At 40.8% G+C, this 21,293-nt stretch overlaps 1 protein-coding gene and 1 long non-coding RNA gene across 4 annotated transcripts in view; one reads left to right on the top strand and one right to left on the bottom strand.

Moving 5' to 3' along the window:
* Window positions 1-3,817: 3,817 nt before the first annotated feature.
* On the bottom strand, window positions 3,818-19,535 carry LOC135241328 (uncharacterized). Of its 3 annotated transcripts, none has more exons than XR_010325973.1 (3): window positions 19,101-19,535; window positions 5,787-6,165; window positions 3,818-5,048 (listed from the first exon to the last, which is right to left on the bottom strand). It is a non-coding gene; the product is annotated as an uncharacterized LOC135241328 (long non-coding RNA). The 3 variants fall into 3 exon arrangements; XR_010325971.1 differs by having other exon boundaries at window positions 5,787-6,184; window positions 19,124-19,533; XR_010325972.1 differs by lacking the exon at window positions 19,101-19,535 and adding an exon at window positions 8,489-8,599.
* The window catches only part of LOC135241327 (aryl hydrocarbon receptor-like), a 56,423-nt gene continuing 43,713 nt past the window's right edge, over window positions 8,584-21,293 (top strand). Inside the window, exon 1 of the mRNA XM_064311588.1 lies at window positions 8,584-8,921. Within this exon, the coding sequence (XP_064167658.1) occupies window positions 8,863-8,921 (59 nt within the window). The 5' untranslated portion in view covers window positions 8,584-8,862. The remainder of the gene's footprint in view (window positions 8,922-21,293) is intronic.

Raw genomic sequence — 21,293 nt, 5'->3', positions numbered from 1 at the left:
CTTTGGTGGAAGTAGTAGTTCTCGATGAAACAATGCAAAAACTACGCTCTGTGAATGTTCGTGAGTAACCACGCCATTATGTTTGGAAAGAGAAATTGCTGTTGAGTTTCTCTAATGTAAATTTTCAGCACATTGAGCAGCATTGAACTACCACTGTAACAATAATAGGTCCGTTATAATCTGCGTGGACCTCAGCACTTGCACTAAACGGCCTGTGTCAGTCCAGCAGTACGAGCGTGAACTCCAACATGCCAAATCACTCAATACGCCCAAGGGATCCCTGAAGATAGCACCTTGCTTACACTGTTTCCCTGCTTACTACTAACTCATTAGTGCATATCATCATAATACATTTCTGTATGTCGACCAAGACAGTGGTCAGTGTTGTTCACCAAGAAGTGATGTGAAAGCAGTAGAACGTATCCACAGAGTAAAAATTATTTGAATGAATAAAACCACACCTACAGATAAACTAACCTACAGTGAGAAACCACACTCCTAAAGATATGAAACCCCACCCACAAAGTTTCAGTACAAGGAGAAAATCTGTGATATTTTGATACCATCCAAACACAAGCTTTGCCATATGTATTCAGTGAAATTATGGCACAGGCAATCAGAACTAAACAGTTTGGTAACTTCAAACGCACTGCAGGGATATCAACAGCATCCAAACAAAACAGTGATCCTATACAACTTCAAGTATTTGTTCCCTCTATTTGTGGACAAATACATTGATTATAGCAGTGCCATACGTGTTTGCATTGACACAAACAATTAATTACAAATTAAATTTAGCACTTTTCCAGACTGGACTGCTGACTCATCAGTAGCTTCCCTAGCTCTTGCATGCATGACTGAAGCTGTATTTGCATGCAAGAAAAGGACCACCACTAGATGGCAGCAGTGTTTGAAAAGTGCTGAGAAAATCAACTTCACTCATGCCATGTTTAGAACAGCTCACTTGTCTACTATTGAGCATACAGTATAAGTAGTACACAGCATGTGTGCTCAGTAGTAGGCGAATTAGCTGTTTGGGACACGGCCTGAGTCTTGCTCTACTGAAATGGGGGTGTAACTATGTAAAAGCTTCTCGCTGAAGGAAATTACAAATGGATCTTTTACTTTTATAAATAAGGTTATTATCATATAATACATAGCAGCGTTCAGGCAATACAATATTGAAAAACAAAAAAAATAGAAATTGAACATGTTTGAAGGTGCGGGGCGAGTGAGTCTAACTCACTTCTTCATATGAGCTAAGCTCATAGACTGTAGAAAACAAGCTGAAGGACTCCAGGGAGAACGGAGTATTTCTTGGAGGAGGACCACCACCGGATGGTGCTATGGCAGCAGAGCAAGGAGAAGACAAGTAGACATTTATTCCCAAAAGACAGCAACCCTGTACATTGTAGTAATGGTCAATTCTAAAAACAAAATAAAGATTGAAAGCAAATATGACCATGCATTAAATTGCTGGGAGAAGTACGGCATCCATTGAAAGTACACCGAGAACAAAAAGAGTTCAAAAGAAAGATTACTTCAAAGCAAATGATGCATCTCTCAGAGTTGGGAAAAGTAATCAAAGTCTTATGGTTTAAATCACTCTTTTTTTCTGACAAGGAGCATAACTCACATCCTCTTCAACTTCAAAAGACTGAAACTAATAACATCAATGAGAAGAAAAACAGATTTGTCATTCAAAGGTTAGTCAAATGCCTGTGAGGAACAAACCACTGTAGCCAAGTATGAATCACAACCTGGAGCAACTACTACCCTGCAGAAGCCTTGGAAAAATCCACAAGCAGACAACAAGGGTAAGTTTATTTAAAGATGTAAATATCCCCTGTTTCACACATACACACACACACAAACTCACTAACATCTGTCTCCAGTTACCAGAAAGCACCGGCCAGTTCTTCAGATTAAATGTTATTAAGGAAAGCCAAGAGATGCAAAGTAGGCATATCTTTTCAAGATGTCTATAGTGAAATTTGTCCATCCGTGAGCCTGTGTCCACATATTTTGATGATGTTCTCAAGCGACATTGGTCCATTCATGGACATCATAAGACCGCCTGTCAAAATGAAGAAGACCCATGGGTCTGGCTCTGGGTTTACTGGAAGAGAACAATGTCTGCTGCACAATTCCCGAAGTTTCACTCTGTTCTTCCAATAAAGCATAGCACTCAATCAACAAAATTGCCTGTATTTCAAACAATGAGGCAATAACCTACTCAAATTTTACACAATGTACCCTTTTTTGAGACTGCAAAAACTGATGTAGATACAAGGGAAATGGTTCTGAGTACAGTCTCAAATCCCATTGTGAAGTCTCACTTCCCCATTGTAAATCATGAGTAGACTCCTGCATCCCATTGTAAATACTGAGCAGTCTCACATCCTGTTGTGACATAAAGGCTGAGTACAGTCTCGCCTCCCAATGTGAAGCCAGAGTGGACTAAACATCTGCTGTAAATTAAAGTCTTAATTACAGTCTCACCTCCAAGACTGAGTTGAATTTGTGACTGGGTTCCTTTTGTTTTACTATATTTGGACTGGGTACTTATTATGGCTTAATTTGTGACTGGGTTCTTTCTGTGACTTAATTTGTGACTGGGTTCTTTTTGTGACTGTTAATTTGAGACTAGGTTCTTTCTGTGACTGATAATTTGAGATTGGGTTTTTTTGTGACTGTTAATTCATGACTGGGTTCTTTTTGTGACTTAATTTGTGACTGGGTTCTTTCTGTGACTGTTAATTTGTGACTGGGTTCTTTCTGTGACTTAATTTGAGACTGGGTTCTTTCTGTGACTGTTAATTTGTGACTGGGTTCTTTCTGTGACTGTTCATTTGTGAATGGGTTGTTTTTGCGACTGTTATTTTGTGACTGGGTTCTTTCTGTAACCCGGTGGCTCTTCCAGTTTCCCATTAGGCCAGTCAAGCTCCTCATGATCCAGCAACACTGGGTCTCCAGATCGGTCTCAAAAAGGGGGTTAAGCAAGTATTACCTGGGCTGATCTGGCAGGGCGACCTGTAAAAACCATTGTGCATGGGACCCTTAATCTGGACCACACTCTCTGGGTGAGTGTTACCAGTCACTGCTGATAGCGGACGTAGGCTAGTGTTGTTGTTAGAGTGAACTGCACTTAAAAGTGGAGTGTGAGGCTGATCACTGTGGTCCCAGAGCCAGCTGAGCTCTCGGACCATCCAGGCCTCCCCTGCTGCGTTTGGGCTGCACCCACGGGGTCATTTCGGGACAGAACTGCCCCGGGCTGAGTCATCGGCCCAAACGCTAACGCAGCGACGGAATGAGTCACATCCACGGAATACAGTGAGCCCCTGCATCTCACACGGGACCGAACAGCAGACCTGCGTCACATGCATATTTCATTTATTTGACATACTTCTGAATGTGGAGTCGCAAAGTATTTGTTGCAAATAGTTTTTGAAAATGCAGAAAAGCATTTTCAAATGTCAGCCAAACATGGAAAGTATTGAAAATATTTCAAATACTTCACATTTTTTAAAGGTAGAAGAAATTCCTATTTTATATGTACTTTGTATGTAATTATTTGAGTAATTTGAGTTTAATTATTAAGTATTTGAAAAGTTCTCATTAAAAAAGAAAGAAAAATGTTTTTAAGTACACTCTTAAAACAAATGAGTCTACTTAGAGCAGAATAAATTTCTGTTTAATTTCATATGTTGCCAGCTGTTCGCCTTGCTTCTTAATCATTATCAGATCTTTTTTTGTAGAACTTCTTTGGAGGTTCCTTAAAATATTAGCAGAACTACAAAGAACCTTAGAACCTATATTATTCTATGAGTACAGTTTAATTTCAAATACCAGAGGTTTCAGGTTTACAAGTTTCTTTTTTTTTTCCTTAAGTAACCCTATTACATTGCACTTTGAAAATAGTATTTGAAGTTTTAAATTGATTTATTATTTCAAAGAGTATTGGAATGTATTCTAAATAATCAAATGCAATGTATTTGATCTTTTCCAAATAGCATTTGGAATTTTTCAAATACAAGCATTTTATTTTATTTTAGATGAAAATATTTAAAAAACACAGATTAGCATTTCCAAATAAAAATATTTAAATACTCATTGTAATTGGCCCAGGTCTGGCAAACATGTAGGACTGTGGTGTTTCATAAACCAATATAAAATATTGCTTTATCATAAAAAATCCAAGAACATACAGACTTCAAATACAGGTGTTACAAGGCAGGTTGATGACTTCATAGCTAGACTGACTACATGTTGTTATACTGTTCTCATTCTAGGAGAGGTTTTATATGTATTACAGCATGTGGCATTAATATTAATACAACAGGGCAAGATCACATCTAGCCAATTTTTCTGATGTATTGACTGTATTAACAGAACACAGACTTGCTTGTAACAACAGATGGTACAATTAATATACAGCGGTCTGACATTTTTTAGGGAGAATTCCTTAGTAGTCTAACGGTAGCCAGACAAGCACTTGATGCAAAAGCACTTTTTGACACACAAAACAGAATAATTTTTGATACATCTATAGTTAGGAGTTTGTTAACCAGCCTACGTCTTGCTACGGTATTGTCTGACTACCCTCAACTTATTTCATCCACTAGGAGGTGATAATGTGCTACACTGCTACTAATGGTTCACATTCATGCTTATACTTCCTCTCGATTAGACTATTGCAGCGCTCTGTAATCTAGTTTAAGCAGACATGCAGTGTGTCAACTCCTGCTAGTTCAGAATTCAGCAGCAAGACAACATAATACACACATTCAAGGACACCCATTATCCAAATCCTGGCTTTATTGCGTAGGCTTCATGTTGCTTTTAGAATGTGAATTAAAAATTTTATGAATCACTTTTAAAAGTCTGCATGGCCATTCTCTGGCCTGTAACTCTGAACTTTTAGGGCTTTCAGCACGGGGACAGAACTCAGGTCCTCACAGAGAGATTTTGCCATCCCGAGCTCCAAGCCAAAAATGAAGTGATAGATGTTTCTCTGAGAGGGCCTCCCAGTTCTGGAATGATTCCTCCTTAAACATTAGAAAAGCACAGTCATTTTTCAGTTTTAAAGCTTTTTTAAACACAATATTTTGTTATCTTTAGGTTTTTATTGAATAATAATCATAATAATAATAATAATAATAAAAATCGTTTAAAAAAAAAAATAGTTTTATCCTTTTAAATGACCACATCCTTCCTTGTCCGTTGCCATGCCAATTTGATCTTCCTGTGTTCTTTTGTTCATTTTATCTCACTTTGAAAATGGAATGTTGTTGTTGTTGTAATTTCACTTTTGTTTTTAGCTGTATTGTGTCTTTGGGTGATCTTTCAAAACTAGCTGCAACACTAAATGTAAGAAAAACATTCTGTTCTGAATAAAAACAACCAAGACAAAAAACATTTTGTGCGCCAACCTTTTGATGATTCATTATTTTTGCTTTTTTTAAATTACATAACCTCATGACTAGCACCTCTAAATCTTGTCAAATGAAAGGCTTAAACAACAGGTGAGTACATGGAATAGGTGGCACATTATCTGTTAGGGACATAAAGATAATTTAGCTGCTAATGCATTTCCTGGGACCGCTTTTCATTATCAAACATTCCAAGCTCCTGAGTTCAACCAAAACTGTGTTTAAGTAAATCTAAATCTATTATTTCCTCCCTGTAGCCTTTTATCAGTGGTTCTCCACCATCATCATGGACAGTCTTGTGGCCTGCTTGTTTTTCGTTTCACCATAGAACAAGCAACCATCATTCACACTTACTAGACTGGTGTAGCCCTTCTTCTGTGGGAACAAAATGTTACTGACAAGCTGCTTCTCCAGAACCAATACCAGGCCTGTACAAAATAAATAAATAAAATTCTCAGTTGCAGAATAATATTCCAGAAAATACTGGAATAAAATCCCCACCTCAAAGTCAAATGTCCAAGACGACAGATCAGCAAGAATGAAGAAAAATGCTTGTCGAAAAAGAACAAGAGGGTCGGCGGAGAACATGCTGCGGCTTATCTGGGAGTGATTAACGGGCCTGGGTTCCGGTATCGGGGGAAACAGATCCCTCCTTTACTTCTGTCCAGCTACCATCACCACTCTAAGCTTTATGAAACTTGAACACCTTACGGCAGTAGATGAAGAAAGTTACCTGTAAAGATAAGAGAACGCTTTGTGTTTAGAATGAACCGGTAGCATTCTGTAAGAAGTGAAATTGCCTTTCAGTCAGTCCTGCACAATGCATTTATCTGTCATAGATAAATGTAAATGTTCATCTTTACGCAAGCATAGTCATGTCTACTGACTGCACTTGACAAAATATCAGATATAATTTAAGCAAAATGTAATAAGAGGATGTATGGATCTAGCATATATAATCATTATGAATTCATCCTTCTACTTGCTAAAAACAAATGACTGCTTCTTTCAGAATCAGATTTTGTCAGCATTAAACACATGATTAGCTTTACTGTAATGATTGACTTCAATAGACCAAAGTGTAAATGTGATATATATTTGGTGATCCAGGATGTACAGCATGATGATCATAACCATAATGTAATCAGATTCCGAGGTTGTAGGTTCAGTTTTTAGGATGGACGCCGACATGGTTTTGACGTCAAAACATTCACTTCAAGTAAATTTCTTGATGTCATTTCCTGTTTGAGCTTAATTTGGCGGTGTACTTTACTGTGTTCTTTGCATAGTTTTTTTGTGAAAAATAACAATTTTCTACAATATTTTTTATTTTCTAAAATATTTTAATCATTTTCTATAATATTTAAATATACAAGCACAGTACATTGACTACTTCAATATTGCAGATATGTTGTACTTCACCAAGTTTAGTGACAACAACATCCAGAACAATGTCAACAAACAATTGTTTGGAATATCCATCCTGTAAGTAATCTGGGTTGGATTGCTGTAATGCCTTATTATCTGATTGCAATAATTCAGCCTTGAAAAGTTGTGAAACTTACAGAATGTGGCAGCGGGGGCACTTGCAAGAACACAGAAATGTGAACAGATTAGTCCGTTGCACACATGCCTGTTAAATTTAGGACTGACAAGATTGTTCTCCTACGTATAAATCTGGTTTGGCTCCAGAGTATCCTGGAGAGTTACTCCAAGATGGACTCATTCACAAGTGCTGGCTAATTGAAAATCCCAAGTATATCTAAAATAATAATGGGAGGCAGAGTCTTCTCTCACAGAGGTCCTGTCTGATGGAACAATCTCCCTATTCATGTTCAGGCTTCAGACGCACTCTATCTTTAAGTGTAGGCTCAAAACCTACCTCTTTAGTCAGTCCCATAGTTAAAGATGTATGGGAAGGGTAAATCAGAACCGTAGAGTTGTTATGTGCCTTGAGCTGTGTGGTTGCTCTGCCCCTGCATGTGAATGCTCAGGCTTTCTGTTCTGTGCCGTGTTGAGGTACTGCCAGTCCAGGATCACTCTCGTGGTCATGTGCACCCCTCTCTTCACATATTTTAGACGTGCTGCCATAGCATAGTGCTCTGGGGCTTTCCATATTACAAATCTGACTCAGCAATTGTTGCTCTCCTAATTTCTACAGTGTCTAAACTTCTACATCTCTGTTTTTTTCCCCTGGGGCTTCGGCCCTCCCCTAGCCACGAGTTTGAGGTCTGCTCCAGCCCTGACCTTCCTCCCTGGCATGATGTTTGCCATCTTTTGACCTTTTGTGTGAACAAAGACCAAATAAAATAAATCAAAATGAAACAATTTTGGTAAGCTTGTTTGTACATTATCCACTCGAATGCCATGCTTTTGGAAAGATGCATGGACCACACATTTTGTTTTGTCAAGGATCTCAGCACAGAAGGTCTCAATCATTTTAGAAGTGGAATGAAAGAGTGAAATGCTCTCATTCTTCATCACCTCTTCTGTTAAAACCCACAAGTGCCTTGAATAAATTTTGGAATCTGGTTACCCATTCCCCGTAAACTGTAATGCCCTCATGCGCTATGGTGCCTGGTGTTTGTGCAGTGCCACTGTGCCCAACCTCATTTCCATTTTCAATTTGGGGCTGAATAATTCTCCTCCAGTGACACTTCCTTTAAATTTAAGGACTTTCGCCGTAAAATCATTTTACGACCATCAATAATCTTTTTTTTTTTTTGTTCTACCCTGAGTTGGCGTATCTCACATTTTTGAAGGGGTTGTTCCTGTTGCTACTATGCGTATGCAGGTGTTTACCCGTTTAATTTATATTGTTTCATCCTCACATATCCGTCCACTGGAATACGTTTCTTGATGAATGCGCTTACGGAGTGTGCACACTGAAATCTATACGAAAGCGAGGACGACTGGGCCAGTTCATACGCAGGCAACCAACGGAGGGAGCTGCATTCTCGCAATATACTGACGATGTCAGTCCACCTTAAAAAGTCCCATTTATGCAAATAGGTTCCTGTAAAAGTTTTGTACCAATAGCGATCGCCAAATCTTACCTGCAGCGAGAGCAGCACTGTTATACTTCCCCGGATTGGTTTGAGCGGAGGGAAACCAGGCCTCAAAGATATCGAGTAGGGTTAGTTTTCAGGCAGTAAGAAAGTGACAGCTAAAAGAAGAAAGGAAGAAGTGAACACAAGTTCTCGTCTGTCCGCTGCTCTGGATTTACGCTTGCAGTGACCAGGGCAATTCTGAGAGTGTGGATATGACAGATCCTCGCTATAAGGGGATCTGCATGTAGCTCACTCACGGTCTTCGTGGATTCTATCATATCTGGGTTTACTGCGTACAGTTTCTCCGAAAGTCGCTTGCCAGGAAGCAAAGGCGAGCTCGGTAGACAGACCTTTTAAGACTTTTAAAAGCGAAGGTCATCATGTCGGGTAACGCTGGGATCTACGCGGTTAAGAAACGGAAGAAGCCCGTTCAGAAAATGTAAGTTTTCAGTCGCGAAGGTGACTGATTTATACCGCCCATATGTCCTGTATGTCCATCTGATGGCTCTCTTTATTGGTCGAACGCAGTGTAAAGAACGTGTATATTGAACAGAACTATTGCAACAATTTGCTTATATTTACAGAATATCATTTGCAGGGCATTTTGAGGTTTTGTGTATATATCTAGTTGAAGACAAGGGCAATATCACTATTTATAAAGCCATTCCAATCCAGTTTATTTTAGTTCTCTAAAGCGTTTTGTTAATTTTGAACTTGCATGCAACATATTTTTCCTAATGAATTTCTGTTCTACGCATAGCTTCTGTGCATTGTAGCTTTTCTAAGCCGGAAACCGGACCAATGATTCTATATTTCTAAAGGCTAGTTAGGCCTACTATAAACCTAAAATTGTTGCAGTCGGACTTATTCAAATCACTGATTTAAAAGTATATATTTAATTGGAAAGACTGGTTTGAGAATATCGTATAATACACAATGTGTCTACACTCGTGGACACACGCACACTGTAAACACACCGACAGTGTAATATGCCGATTTCTTTAATATGGCCTGTATGTGAGTAACTGCAAGAGATGTGCTTTCTCCAGTTTGTCGGGTTACCTTAAGAGGCAACCGTGGTGTGTGGCTTGGGTCTGGGAGTGGAAATAGTAGGCTACTCTTGCATTAATCATAATCAAGTTGAGAGTCGGTGGTGCTCTCACGCGATGCTTACAGGAGGGAGGGGGGAGCGGGGGTACTGGCCAGAAGTATGTTATTGTAATCTGATACACGGTTTCTTCTCATTGTGAGAACACCCTTTTTCCTTCTTTTTTTTTTTAAATTAACTTTTTTTTAGTCACGCAAACAAGTTATGCAATGCTGGCCATAAAATGGCCGTTCTAGTTTTTTTTGTAAGTGCTTTATTTTTGTTGTGTTTTGTCTCGCAGACTTTAGATTAAGCTGTCCATACTGGGAATTTCTGGTATAAAAATGGTAGTTTGGTAGTGCGTTGATTTCATTTCTAATGTGGGGTACCATGATAGGTAATAGTTTTTTAGATATGGTTGCTTGTGTGGTGTTATTAGATGTTACCCTGGTTTGTTTTTGCACACGCACTGAAGTTTAAATTGAAGATTGCCTGGATAATGAAAGTTAAGAACGGACTGTTGTCTGGATGTTTGGGAACGCGTGTCAGGTTAGTCAAGGTTGTAAACACCTGCGCTATCCCGAAACCGGTCCACTATTGTAGTTTTATATCTGGCCTTTGATCTTTATTTATTCAACAGCATTCCACAGAGGTTACAGCATTGCTGTACATATTATAGAGCAATGCAGGAAAAAGTATAACATTTATACACACACACAAATGCACACTCCCTCTCTCTCACTCACACATGTCTCAAACAGACTGTGGTGTGTTATTGTTGTTTTTTGAATCAAGCAGGCTGACAGATTCAACAGACTTCTTGTAAAATGCATTGAGCAGACTTGTTGACAGAAAATATTCCTATTTTTTCTATTCCCCCAAAGAACAAAAGAAAACTGACTTTTAATAGGTTGTCTTTAAGGCGCTGAGTTTGTAAAGATGAATGAATTTCTGCATGCACTTTTGGGCCAAGCTCACTGCTAGCTGAGTGGGGCCTATAGGTTTAGTGACATTCCAACCATTTTTCTTTTTCAAATTGACGGAATGACATTTGATCGCTGGACTGTACAGTAGACAGTAGCTCTTAACAACTACCAAGTTTAAATTGAATCACATTCTGGGCTCCTTGTCCAACTACATGTTTTTTTTTTTGGGGGGGGGGGGGGGTTCCATAATTTACAGTACCCTTTTTAGATTATGTAACCAAAAAATTAAAATGTGGTTAAAGTGCTGATTCTCAGCTTTTATTACTGGGCATTTTATACATTTTCATTTCATCATGCTGAAAGTACAGTATTTTCTATAAATAGCCCCCCCATTTCAGGACACCATAATGTGTGGGACATATGGCTTCACAGGAATTTCTGATTAGTCAGGTGTGTTTATTCGATTCTTCTGTGCAGGTATAAGAGAGTTTTCAGTGTCTAGTCTTGATTCTAGGCTTTTTATTGCCTTTGGAGTCTGCTATTGGTGTTCGTAAACATGAGGACCAGAGCTGTGCCAGTGAAAGTCAAGGCCCCTGCTTGATAATGTGCTGCCACAGTGGTACTCGTGAGGAAGGCTGAGTGTGCCAGCGGGGAGCTGAGATTGCTGGGTCTGGTGTCTGCATGTGGAACACAAAGAGAGCATTCACACTCCCAAGCGGAGTCTGTATAAAGGGATTTGGAAGCAAGCACACTTCCCTGCCCTTCTCTCCCTCTCGCGCACACAGAGAGACATCAGGCTCGCTTAAGACTTAGTGAACGGTTGCTCAGCTGGGTTTCTGTTGGGCCAAAATGTTTTGAGGTATTTTAGAGAAGGTTCGGCTGACGGCATATAGCCTATTGGTTTTTAAGAGAAGTGTGCAATATGTAGGGAAGACAGTGTTGTGTAGAGATTAGAGAAGTGTGTTGTACATAGAGGTGTGTAGCCTGTAGAGAAGTGTTTAGTGTGTGGAGTAGCATGTAGTGCGTAAAGAAGTGTATAACATAGGGAAGTGTGTAGCATGTAGAGAATTGCGTAGCATGTAGAGAAGTGTGCAGCACCTCGCATGGCAGTGAGGACAGTAGAGTTGTTGTCCGTCTTCCAACGCAGACTGAAGACCCCCCTCTTTAGACTGTACCTTGCCCCTCCACCCCAACCCTCTCAAGCACTTTTACCAGCCATAGCGGGTGATTACGTGCAACTTCTCTGTTTTGTTGCATACAGAGCCTGTGATTATTTGCTGCTGTCCACTTACTGCATGCTGATCCTTGATATTTGCACTTATGTTTGTATTGTATGTTGCTCTGAGTAACAGCCTCTGCTAAACAGAATAGAGTATAGCATGTAGAGAGGTGTGTAACATGTAGAGACATGTATAGCGTGTAGTATATGACGTTTGTGGCGAAGTGTGTAACGTATAGAAAAGTGTGTATTGTGTAGAATGTAGAAGTGAGTAGTGTAGAAAGGTGTGTAGTCTGTAGAGAAGTGTGTAGTTTCTTAAAAAAAAAAATCCAACTCTCTGTGGCAAAGCTGAAAAAGTCCAAAGTGTTTCTTTCAGGTTAGCAATACTGAAACATGATACGTCAGGGTATTTAGAAGAAGTTGATTCATTTATTATGCATGGGAAATTAATTCAAGCAAATCATCTGCTCAGCCCTATTCAGTAACTTATTGTTCTCACTTAGTAGTGTGCAACACACAACCGACTAGCTTGTGAGCAAAGCACTGTCTATCAGTATTTTGGTAATATTATTAGGCTTTGCTAAATCCAATTAAAACAGCCGGAGTGTTTGTCAGTTACATGCTCAATATATTGACACATTCTGACCAGAGCAGTGCTTCAGACAGACACAACCACATGATATTAACATGCATAAATTTCAATAATGGAGCCTTCTTATTTCTCTGAGAGACCCATATACGTTTTGTCAGAAAACAGCAATCTACACTACAGCACTGGTTTAAAAATGTGATCCTTTATTAAATATGAAAATGCACCTTGTGGATGCTCACTAAATTGAATAGACTAAATATTGCACATATTCATACCAAGCTGCTTAGCAAGCTCAGTGTTGATGTAACTAAGATATTTGATGTAACGCAACTAGTCTTCATCATGCATTTCCGCTTCTGGTATCACAAGTTGATATTGTATCAACAGTAGCCAACATATGAATTTATAGCCGTGGACTTGCCACTCCTAAATTTAACCTCAACACCCTTTCACCAGCCCGTGCATGGTTTTCTAGAAAGGGCACTGCTCAGAAGGTTAATATCTACAGGTAGTAGCTAACTCCAGACCTGGTGTAGCCTAATTGAAAACAATGGCCTGTCCCAGTAGCAACCTACTCTCCAGTTAAGACTCTCTTGCTCTTTTCTTGAAGTAAATTAAGGCCCCGGCCATTATTGGAGGGTTCACAATAGGTTGACACTTGAGAGCTGATCAAGGAACATATTTTCCATGTCCACATCCAGACCAATTCTGCCCTCGGTATCCTCAATTAAAATATTACTAATGTATTTATACCGGTAAGGTGACTGTGCCTAGCAGTTAAGCTACACTGTAGCTTCGTTCTAATCACACTGGAAAAATTGTCTCAGATACACTGTTTATAAACGTCATCGGTCTCATTTTGATTGTGTCCATATTCTGTGGTGTGACCTCAGCTATTTCCAGTTCAGTCAGGTCGTGCTGTGGGACGGAAAAAAAAGCGTGTGTTTGTGTGCGTGGGGGGAGGGGGGGGGGTGTTTGGAGTTAAATGAGGTTAACAACCTGGAAGGCATCAATTTTTGTCAATAAACACTGACCTGTTATCTGATTCTACAGTATCCCTGCATTTATGTCTGAGTGCAGCATGCAGTATCCTTACCACTGTGTCATCTGGCATCTGGGATCTTCTCAGTGCCACACTGACAGGCCCAAGTCACACACTTAGACACACACATTTGTTCAATACTCTCAGGCTGCATTAGTTCGTATCTTCATAATCCATGCTTCAGAACCTGGCAGTACCTCCATATACTGTCAACCAGTGGTTCTCAAACTCTGTCCTCGGAGACCCCTATGTATGCTGGTTTTCACTCCAACCTCAACAGCAATCCCAGAATTTTAACAAGCTGTTAATTTTTCTTAATTAGGTGCTTTTCATGTTTTAGAGCTGGGGTTCCAGAAAGAGCCAGTGTGGGTGCACACACCTGATTCTACTAATCAATCACTAGAGTCACTGCTAAGCACCTTGATTAGTAGAATCAGGATCAGGTGTGTGCACCCACACTGGCCCTTTCTGGATAAGACGGGGGGCCCCAGCTCTAAAACATAAAAAGCACCTAATTAAGAAAAATTAACAGCTTGTTAAAATTCTGGGATTGCTGTTGAGGTTGGAGTGAAAACCAGCATACACAGGGGTCACCCAGGACCGAGTTTGAGAACCACTGCTGTAAACTCTCCTGGCTTTTTTCATAGTTTTATTTGTGCCCCCCCCCATATGACATCACTTCTCCACACGCAGTAAAGTATATCACATTCATATCTTTCTTCTGTCAGGTTTAGTATTCGTTTTGGATATTAGACAGTACTTGAATAGTCGAGAGGGGTGAATATGTTCTTAGAATAATGCTTATGCACTGCAACATTTCCATGATGAAATTATCCTGTAGCGGGCTGTTGCAGGGAAAATTTTATAAGATGAAGACAAATCCATTTTAAAAAGAGCCTTAAACTGTCCTTGAATCCCAGTTATGGATTGGACAGATCGTGCAGTTGGAAGTGATTACAGTGTACTGAGGATTTATCAGGTACTGTGTGTACTGGTCCCTGGTCTACAGGACATTGACATTTACCAGGTCAGTCATCGTCCCTGGTGTCTGCAAGGCTTTGGCTTATGACCTTGAGACCAGCCAGTGCGGTAACCCCCCTCCCCTTCCTCACCATTTTTAAACAAAGGGGGTGTTCATACCCTCTTTCCCCCCTGCTGTATCATTCTCACCTCTCACGGGAGCCGTTCTCCCCTACTGAGGTAAGATCTTTTAGCAGAAAACCACCAAGCAGTCTTTTGTTTTAAGGTAGTCCGGGGCCAAGTACACACCGCGGTTCAGTACGGTTGTCACTCCTCATTGTTTAATCCACTTAAGGTCACCCACAGTATAGGTATAAAAGGGCGACAACCGTGTTTTACAATCACAGTCGCTACCTGAAATTTTCACCGATTTCTCTTTGGTTGCGGTTGTTCAGTAATGTTGTTAAGTAATGTAGGTGCTCGCTGACGTGATTTATTAGTATTTTTTGCAAACGCTGTCCAAAACACACCCCATATGAATGCATGACACTAGTGTAAACACGACAGTAGCACAGGTTAAGGCATAGGATTGTATATCATCATGTTTCACATGACGGTATCATGATTTATTTTATTTTTTTTAAACATTTTTTAAACATTGCCCAGCGCTAGTTAACTAAGGTAATTCACATTGGTAATCCTGTGTTAGGTATCAGCTAAAATAAACATCAGTGGTCAGCACTGTCCCAGAATGCACTGCCAAAAGCTCACTGTTGCAGAGTGCCCTGTCCCAGAACGCCCTGTCCCTGAAGGCCCCTTGGCATGTAATGAAATGTGTGATGCGTTATCAGGCGAAGTCAGGAAGTCATTCAACTTTTACTGGAAAACTCCGTTTACAAGGAAGCATTAGAAAGGGGGGGGGGAATTCAGTTAGAGAGGGAGAATTCAGAGAGTGAGGAGTTTCCCTGGCTCACCTGAGGACTGGCAATGAAGTGTGGGTGTAGGTAGGGGGGTTTCTGATAAAACACACGTACCGAGACTTAAAGAAAATGTCGTCAGCTTTCTGTAATTTCACTGTCGGGAAATGATGCGCTCCGTTTTATTGCATAAATATGCAGCCGTTCCTGCAATCGGTTGCGTAGCGCACGAGTGCTCTGCTGCAGTCCCCCGAATCTTCGTATTTTTGTGACCGGAGGCGAGAAGCGCGTGGCTCACGGTGCACGGCACTCTGGGAAAATGGGCTGGATTATGCTGAATGTATTATCAGCGGTTTATTGCAGCTGTTGTAGCCAATCAAATTCCGCCTGATTCTAGTAATTGGAAGATCAATGAGATCTCTAGCTGCTGAGTGAGGTGTGCTTTGTTAGGGTTGGAGTGCAAACCTACGGGACAGTAGATCTCTAGCAGGTGAGTGGGGGTGTGCTTTGTTAGGGTTGGAGTGAAAACCTACAGGACAGTAGATCTCTAGCTGCTGAGTGAGGTGTGCTTCGTTAGGGTTGGAGTGAAAACCTGCAGGACGGTAGATCTCTAGCTGCTGAGTGAGGTGTGCTTTGTTAGGGTTGGGGTGAAAACCCGCAGGACGGTAGATCTCCAGGAAGAGGACTCTGCAGCCCTGGCCCACGTTCTACCCGGATACCATGACCCACTCATGAGTTCTATTTTTAGGCTACCTAATGGCAGTTAATGCATGCAGCTTGCATGCAACTGTTATTTTATCTGCAGTCAGATGATTAAAATGAAAAGATCAATTCAAGTTGCGTTTGTTGTCATTCTTCTCGTAACAGACAGGTGCAAGAAACAGAGTGGAGTACAGCACCCCGGGATCACAGTGCAGTATGAGAACAGCCATAAACAATTAAAAACATAAATGAATGCAGAAATTGACATTATAAAAAAAGGAAATTATGCATTTTTCCTGCACGGGGGATTTATATCAAAGTAAAATTGGACTGCATATGATCTGAGAAACTGGTTGAATAGGTTATGATCACACTGCAACGACTGGGAAAGCCCCAAAGTTACCAACCGGGCGGCAACTTGCGCCTCGGCCTGATCTGAGCAGGCAGGCGGCGCAGGCGCGAATCGCAGACTACGCCGACACCAAAACTGAAGTGCGCTGCTTGATCTTCACTGACACGCCCGCGACAGCACCTCTCCTCCCACTTCAGAGCACGGCAAGTCCCCAAGTTACCAAACTGGGCCCTGTGCCGACCGGGACATGGAGCCCTCTGACTGTTCCTGTTTTGTAACATCGGTAGAGTCCAGAGCGCACGCAGTTATTAGGACGCGACTGCACACGGTGCGCAGTAACACTGCGTCATAGGGACCCACTGTCTCTTCTCACTTTACTGTGTGCACAGTAACACTGCGTCTTAGGGACCCACTGTCTCTTCTCACTTTACTGTGTGCACAGTAACACTGCGTCATAGGGACCCACTGTCTCTTCTCACTTCACTGTGTGCACAGTAACACTGCGTCTTAGGGACCCACTGTCTCTTCTCACTTTACTGTGTGCACAGTAACACTGCGTCATAGGGACCCACTGTCTCTTCTCACTTTACTGTGTGCACAGTAACACTGCGTCATAGGGACCCACTGTCTCTTCTCACTTCACTGTGTGCACAGTAACACTGCGTCATAGGGACCCACTGTCTCTTCTCACTTTACTGTGTGCACAGTAACACTGCGTCATAAGGACCCACTGTCTCTTCTCACTTTACTGTGTGCACAGTAACACTGCATCATAGGGACCCACTGTCTCTTCTCACTTCACTGTGTGCACAGTAACACTGCTTCATAGGGACCCACTGTCTCTTCTCACTTTACTGTGTGCACAGTAACACTGTGTCATAGGGACCCACTGTCTCTTCTCACTTTACTGTGTGCACAGTAACACTGCGTCATAGGGACCCACTGTCTCTTCTCACTTTACTGTGTGCACAGTAACACTGCGTCATAGGGACCCACTGTCTCTTCTCACTTTACTGTGTGCACAGTAACACTGCGTCATAGGGACCCACTGTCTCTTCTCACTTTACTGTGTGCACAGTAGCACTGCGTCATAGGGACCCACTGTCTCTTCTCACTTTACTGTGTGCACAGTAACACTGCGTCATAGGGACCCACTGTCTCTTCTCACTTTACTGTGTGCACAGTAACACTGCGTCATAGGGACCCACTGTCTCTTCTCACTTTACTGTGTGCACAGTAACACTGCGTCATAGGGACCCACTGTCTCTTCTCACTTTACTGTGTGCACAGTAGGTGTGTCAGTGCCAACATAAAGTAAAACAGTTTTATCAATAGCCCAAGTTACCGCAGTTGTTTTTGCAAATTGTCATCTATTTTTCAACTACAATAACAACAAATACATAAATAATAACAACCATGACTAATTAACATTTAGTTGTTGGTTATTAATAGTTTATTATTGTAATTAGACTTTATTCATAGAGGACCATCGCTTGGACATTGGTTAACTTTTGGTGCTGCTGTTTAGAGGATTTTTTTCCTTCGTATGTCTGAGTTTGAGCCTCAGAAGCAGGTTATTTCTGCGCTGAGTTGTTTTTTTTTTTTTGTGGGGTTTTTTTTGGCCTCACATCAGTCAGTTGTGTCGTCAGAACGGATCTTGATCTGATGCGTACATATAGGTAGTTTAGTACCACTGGAATTTTGACACTGCAGTATATCAGGCTTTATAATAATGGGGTGAGAAAACGTTCTGTGTTTAATCAGTTTATTTTCAGTAAGTTTAGAGTGATAAGCTGTGTTTGTTTTGGGGGGTGCAATCTTTTCTTTTTCCCCAGCAGTGTTTGGGTTGCAGATGTTGATTGATTGAAATCTCTGCTGAAGGCGTCATTGATGCTTAAAACTTTCATGCAGCCATGTTTATACTTCTTAAACGTGAAAAGTTTGTTAAAGTGAAGATTGCAGATCTCACTGCATGTACAGACCCGCACAGGGAGAGTATTTTACCCTCTGTAGCTGTACCATTTTATTCCCATCACCCTCCTCTGCCCCAAAATTCACATACATAAAGGCATGTATGCACATGCACTCACATAAACAGTTATAACAACCAGCGCCCCTTACCTTCTGGATGACTACTGGGTTATCACTAATGGGGACTTTTAAATATTGCTCTAATAAAATGAATGACTGCATGATAGAACGAATGCAAGATTTAGGGAATGAGCATAAGAATAAATGTAAATTACGGAATGAATGAACAAATATGAATAAAATGAATGAAGGGATGGATGAGGGAATGTGTGTAGAATAAAGAGTTGAACTTGAATCCTTGTTTCAGAAAACATAGACTGGAGATATATATATAGAAAAAAGCAGATATAATTTGGCTCATAAGAGACCTAGGTAATATTATACATAACGAGCTTGTAACTCGCACTCAAAACAGTCAGTGCGAAAGGCAGTAATTAATTACAGGCCGATTCCTGCAAATGCGTTCGAAAGAAACACGAAGAATCAGCATAAACTGCGCACAACAGCAATATAACATATTCTATATGCAGTACCAATGCCGCGTAATGCGTTGGTAAATTCGTGGAGGTGCGCTCATTGTCTAAAACAGTCCATGATTTAGCGCTCCCAGACATCGTAAATGACAAACTCTTTGTTATAGGCCTCAATAATAAAAAATAGAATAAAAATCAGACGCAGCCAAAGCAAAAAAATGATTGCAAGTCCTCCAAAAATAATCCACAGGAAGAGGAAAAAAAGCAATCTACAAAAACAAGGAAATTATTTCTTAATTGTATAGCCTACAACTCACCGCTTTGGAGATATGTAGGCTACGTCTTTTTCAATCCATGCATTCCGTGGGAATCCGTTAATCACCCGAACAAGTGATTCCAGTGTCCAATTCCAAACGAAGATTGTAATGGTTTCTTTAAAGCAATTGTATAAACGCGATGCTCCAGCTATTATTTCTATTTATTTTAACAACAGCACAGAGTACTCTTTCATATCCGGCTTGCCGCCGTATTTCGAAACGGAACAGGTGATCGATCACGGGCCTCTGCACACGCCTCCCGTAAAGATAGGACCATCCCCGACATCACCTCTCGTTTTATGAATCTCTTAAGGGGACAATACATACAGTTGAAACATAATAAAGAGTAAAATAGATATAGATACATGTGAATGAAGTTTTAGTGTACATGAATGATGACCAGTTTACCATTATACATTTCAGATGGCCAATATGGTAACATAGGAACATATTATCAACAGATAAGTGTTACATGTGTTTTGAGCAGATAATATAAAGAAATAATAAAGACAATTTATGTGGTGGTTTCACACTCTATATATAGATGCACCCACACACGCGTGCCATGCTTGTCGTCTTGTGCGGTTTAACTGGTAGCATACGGTGTACAAGCCTACTCCGGTATAGTTATTTCCATATCATCAATACCAGTATTTTGTAATTATAATTTTAAAATATAATTAGTATGAAAAAGAAATTCATTCATGTATACACACACACACACACACACACACACTGTAATTACATTGCAATTCTGTCAGAGAAATAATGGAAATAAGAATGTTTTGGACTTCTCACTGATTGATGTAGAACACAACTAATTTATTTTTATGAGTCATTTTTCCTCGGCTGGTTCATAAATCTTCCGGTCTCTGCGGCAGGTTTTCCTGTAGGATTTTCACAGGCCAGATGGAGCTGAGTTAGACCGTCCCGCACACCCCTCCCTCAAACTAAAGTACACAAACCAGTCCTATACAGCTAACCAGTACCAGTGTTATCTTTGGGAGTTCTTTCAGGTAGGAATGTGCTTTGGAAGGGAACAGCATGTATTGTATAGGACCATACCCTGCCTTTATAAATATAGTTAATGGAGTTGCTGGTGCTGCCAAAACAAAAAGTGGTGGTGGTCAAACTGTTCAAAGGACATGTGCAGTGATCCACCACCCACCTTGAGTAGGCCAAGATAATTCCCAGGGTACCTTTCTGCCGCGTAATTGGAGCTTGGCGATACGGAGTCCAAGAGAAGGGGCGTTTGGTTTTCCTGTTTTGGTGCTGTGAAATAAGAGCGTTTTTAAATTTGTGCGTGATGATGTAAGGGTGCTGCAGTGCCAGTGTTGACAGTATTGGTGTGTGAGAAGCTCACGGCCATAACGTGTCCCTCTGTCCCCTTCGGTCATGGTCTTTTGTTTCAGAGAACGCATAATTCAGGTCTGTTTCTGGGTCCAGTTACAGTTTAACTTGCCTCAGGCCTGTAGGTGGCTTCTACTAAAAGTTCAAGCGGGAAGGTTTGAGCTGGATCAGTTCTGTCAGGCTCTACAGTGGCAAGCAGCAGTTCTGGCACCCCTGGTGACATGGCAAGTGTTGCTGAATGAAATGTTGTTGAAATACTTTAACTTTAACCCTTGTTGCTTACTTACAGCAACCTCTGAGTTGAAAATAAAGATAATTGACTCTTGCATAGCAGGTGAAGGTTTTAAGAAGATATCAACGTGCTTCTAGCTTGGAAATTCCACTGTCGGAAACATAATTCAAATTCAAAGCCAAGGCTAGGTCTGGAAGACCAAGAAAAGTCTCTGATAGCACTGCTCTTGGACTGTTTGGGCATGCAAAGCAAAATCCACATATCACTTCAAAGGGCCTGCAAAAAGGTTTAGAGACACTCAAATAGCGTGCAGTGTTTCTTGCCCAAAACCTATCTGCATGGAAAAGTTGTCAGAAGGAAACTTTCTCTGCAATCTCATTGCAAAAGTCTGTGTCTGAAGTACTGTATGTAACAAAACACTTCAATAAGCCAGAGACATTTGGAACATAGTTTTGCAGACTGATGAAGCCAAAAATGTATTATTTTGGCCACAACCACCAAAGATACATATGGAGAAAAATGGGGAAGCATCTTGCTGGTCGTTAAGCATGTCCTAAGTGGCTCTATTAGTATTCTGGGCTGTGTGGCGGCCAGTGGTACAGTAATTTAAC

This window comes from Anguilla rostrata, chromosome 15 (assembly GCF_018555375.3).
Source record: "Anguilla rostrata isolate EN2019 chromosome 15, ASM1855537v3, whole genome shotgun sequence".
Lineage (NCBI taxonomy): Eukaryota > Metazoa > Chordata > Actinopteri > Anguilliformes > Anguillidae > Anguilla > Anguilla rostrata.
The sequence above is the reverse complement of the archived record's forward strand: the minus strand, read 5'-3'. Positions and strand labels throughout refer to the sequence as shown.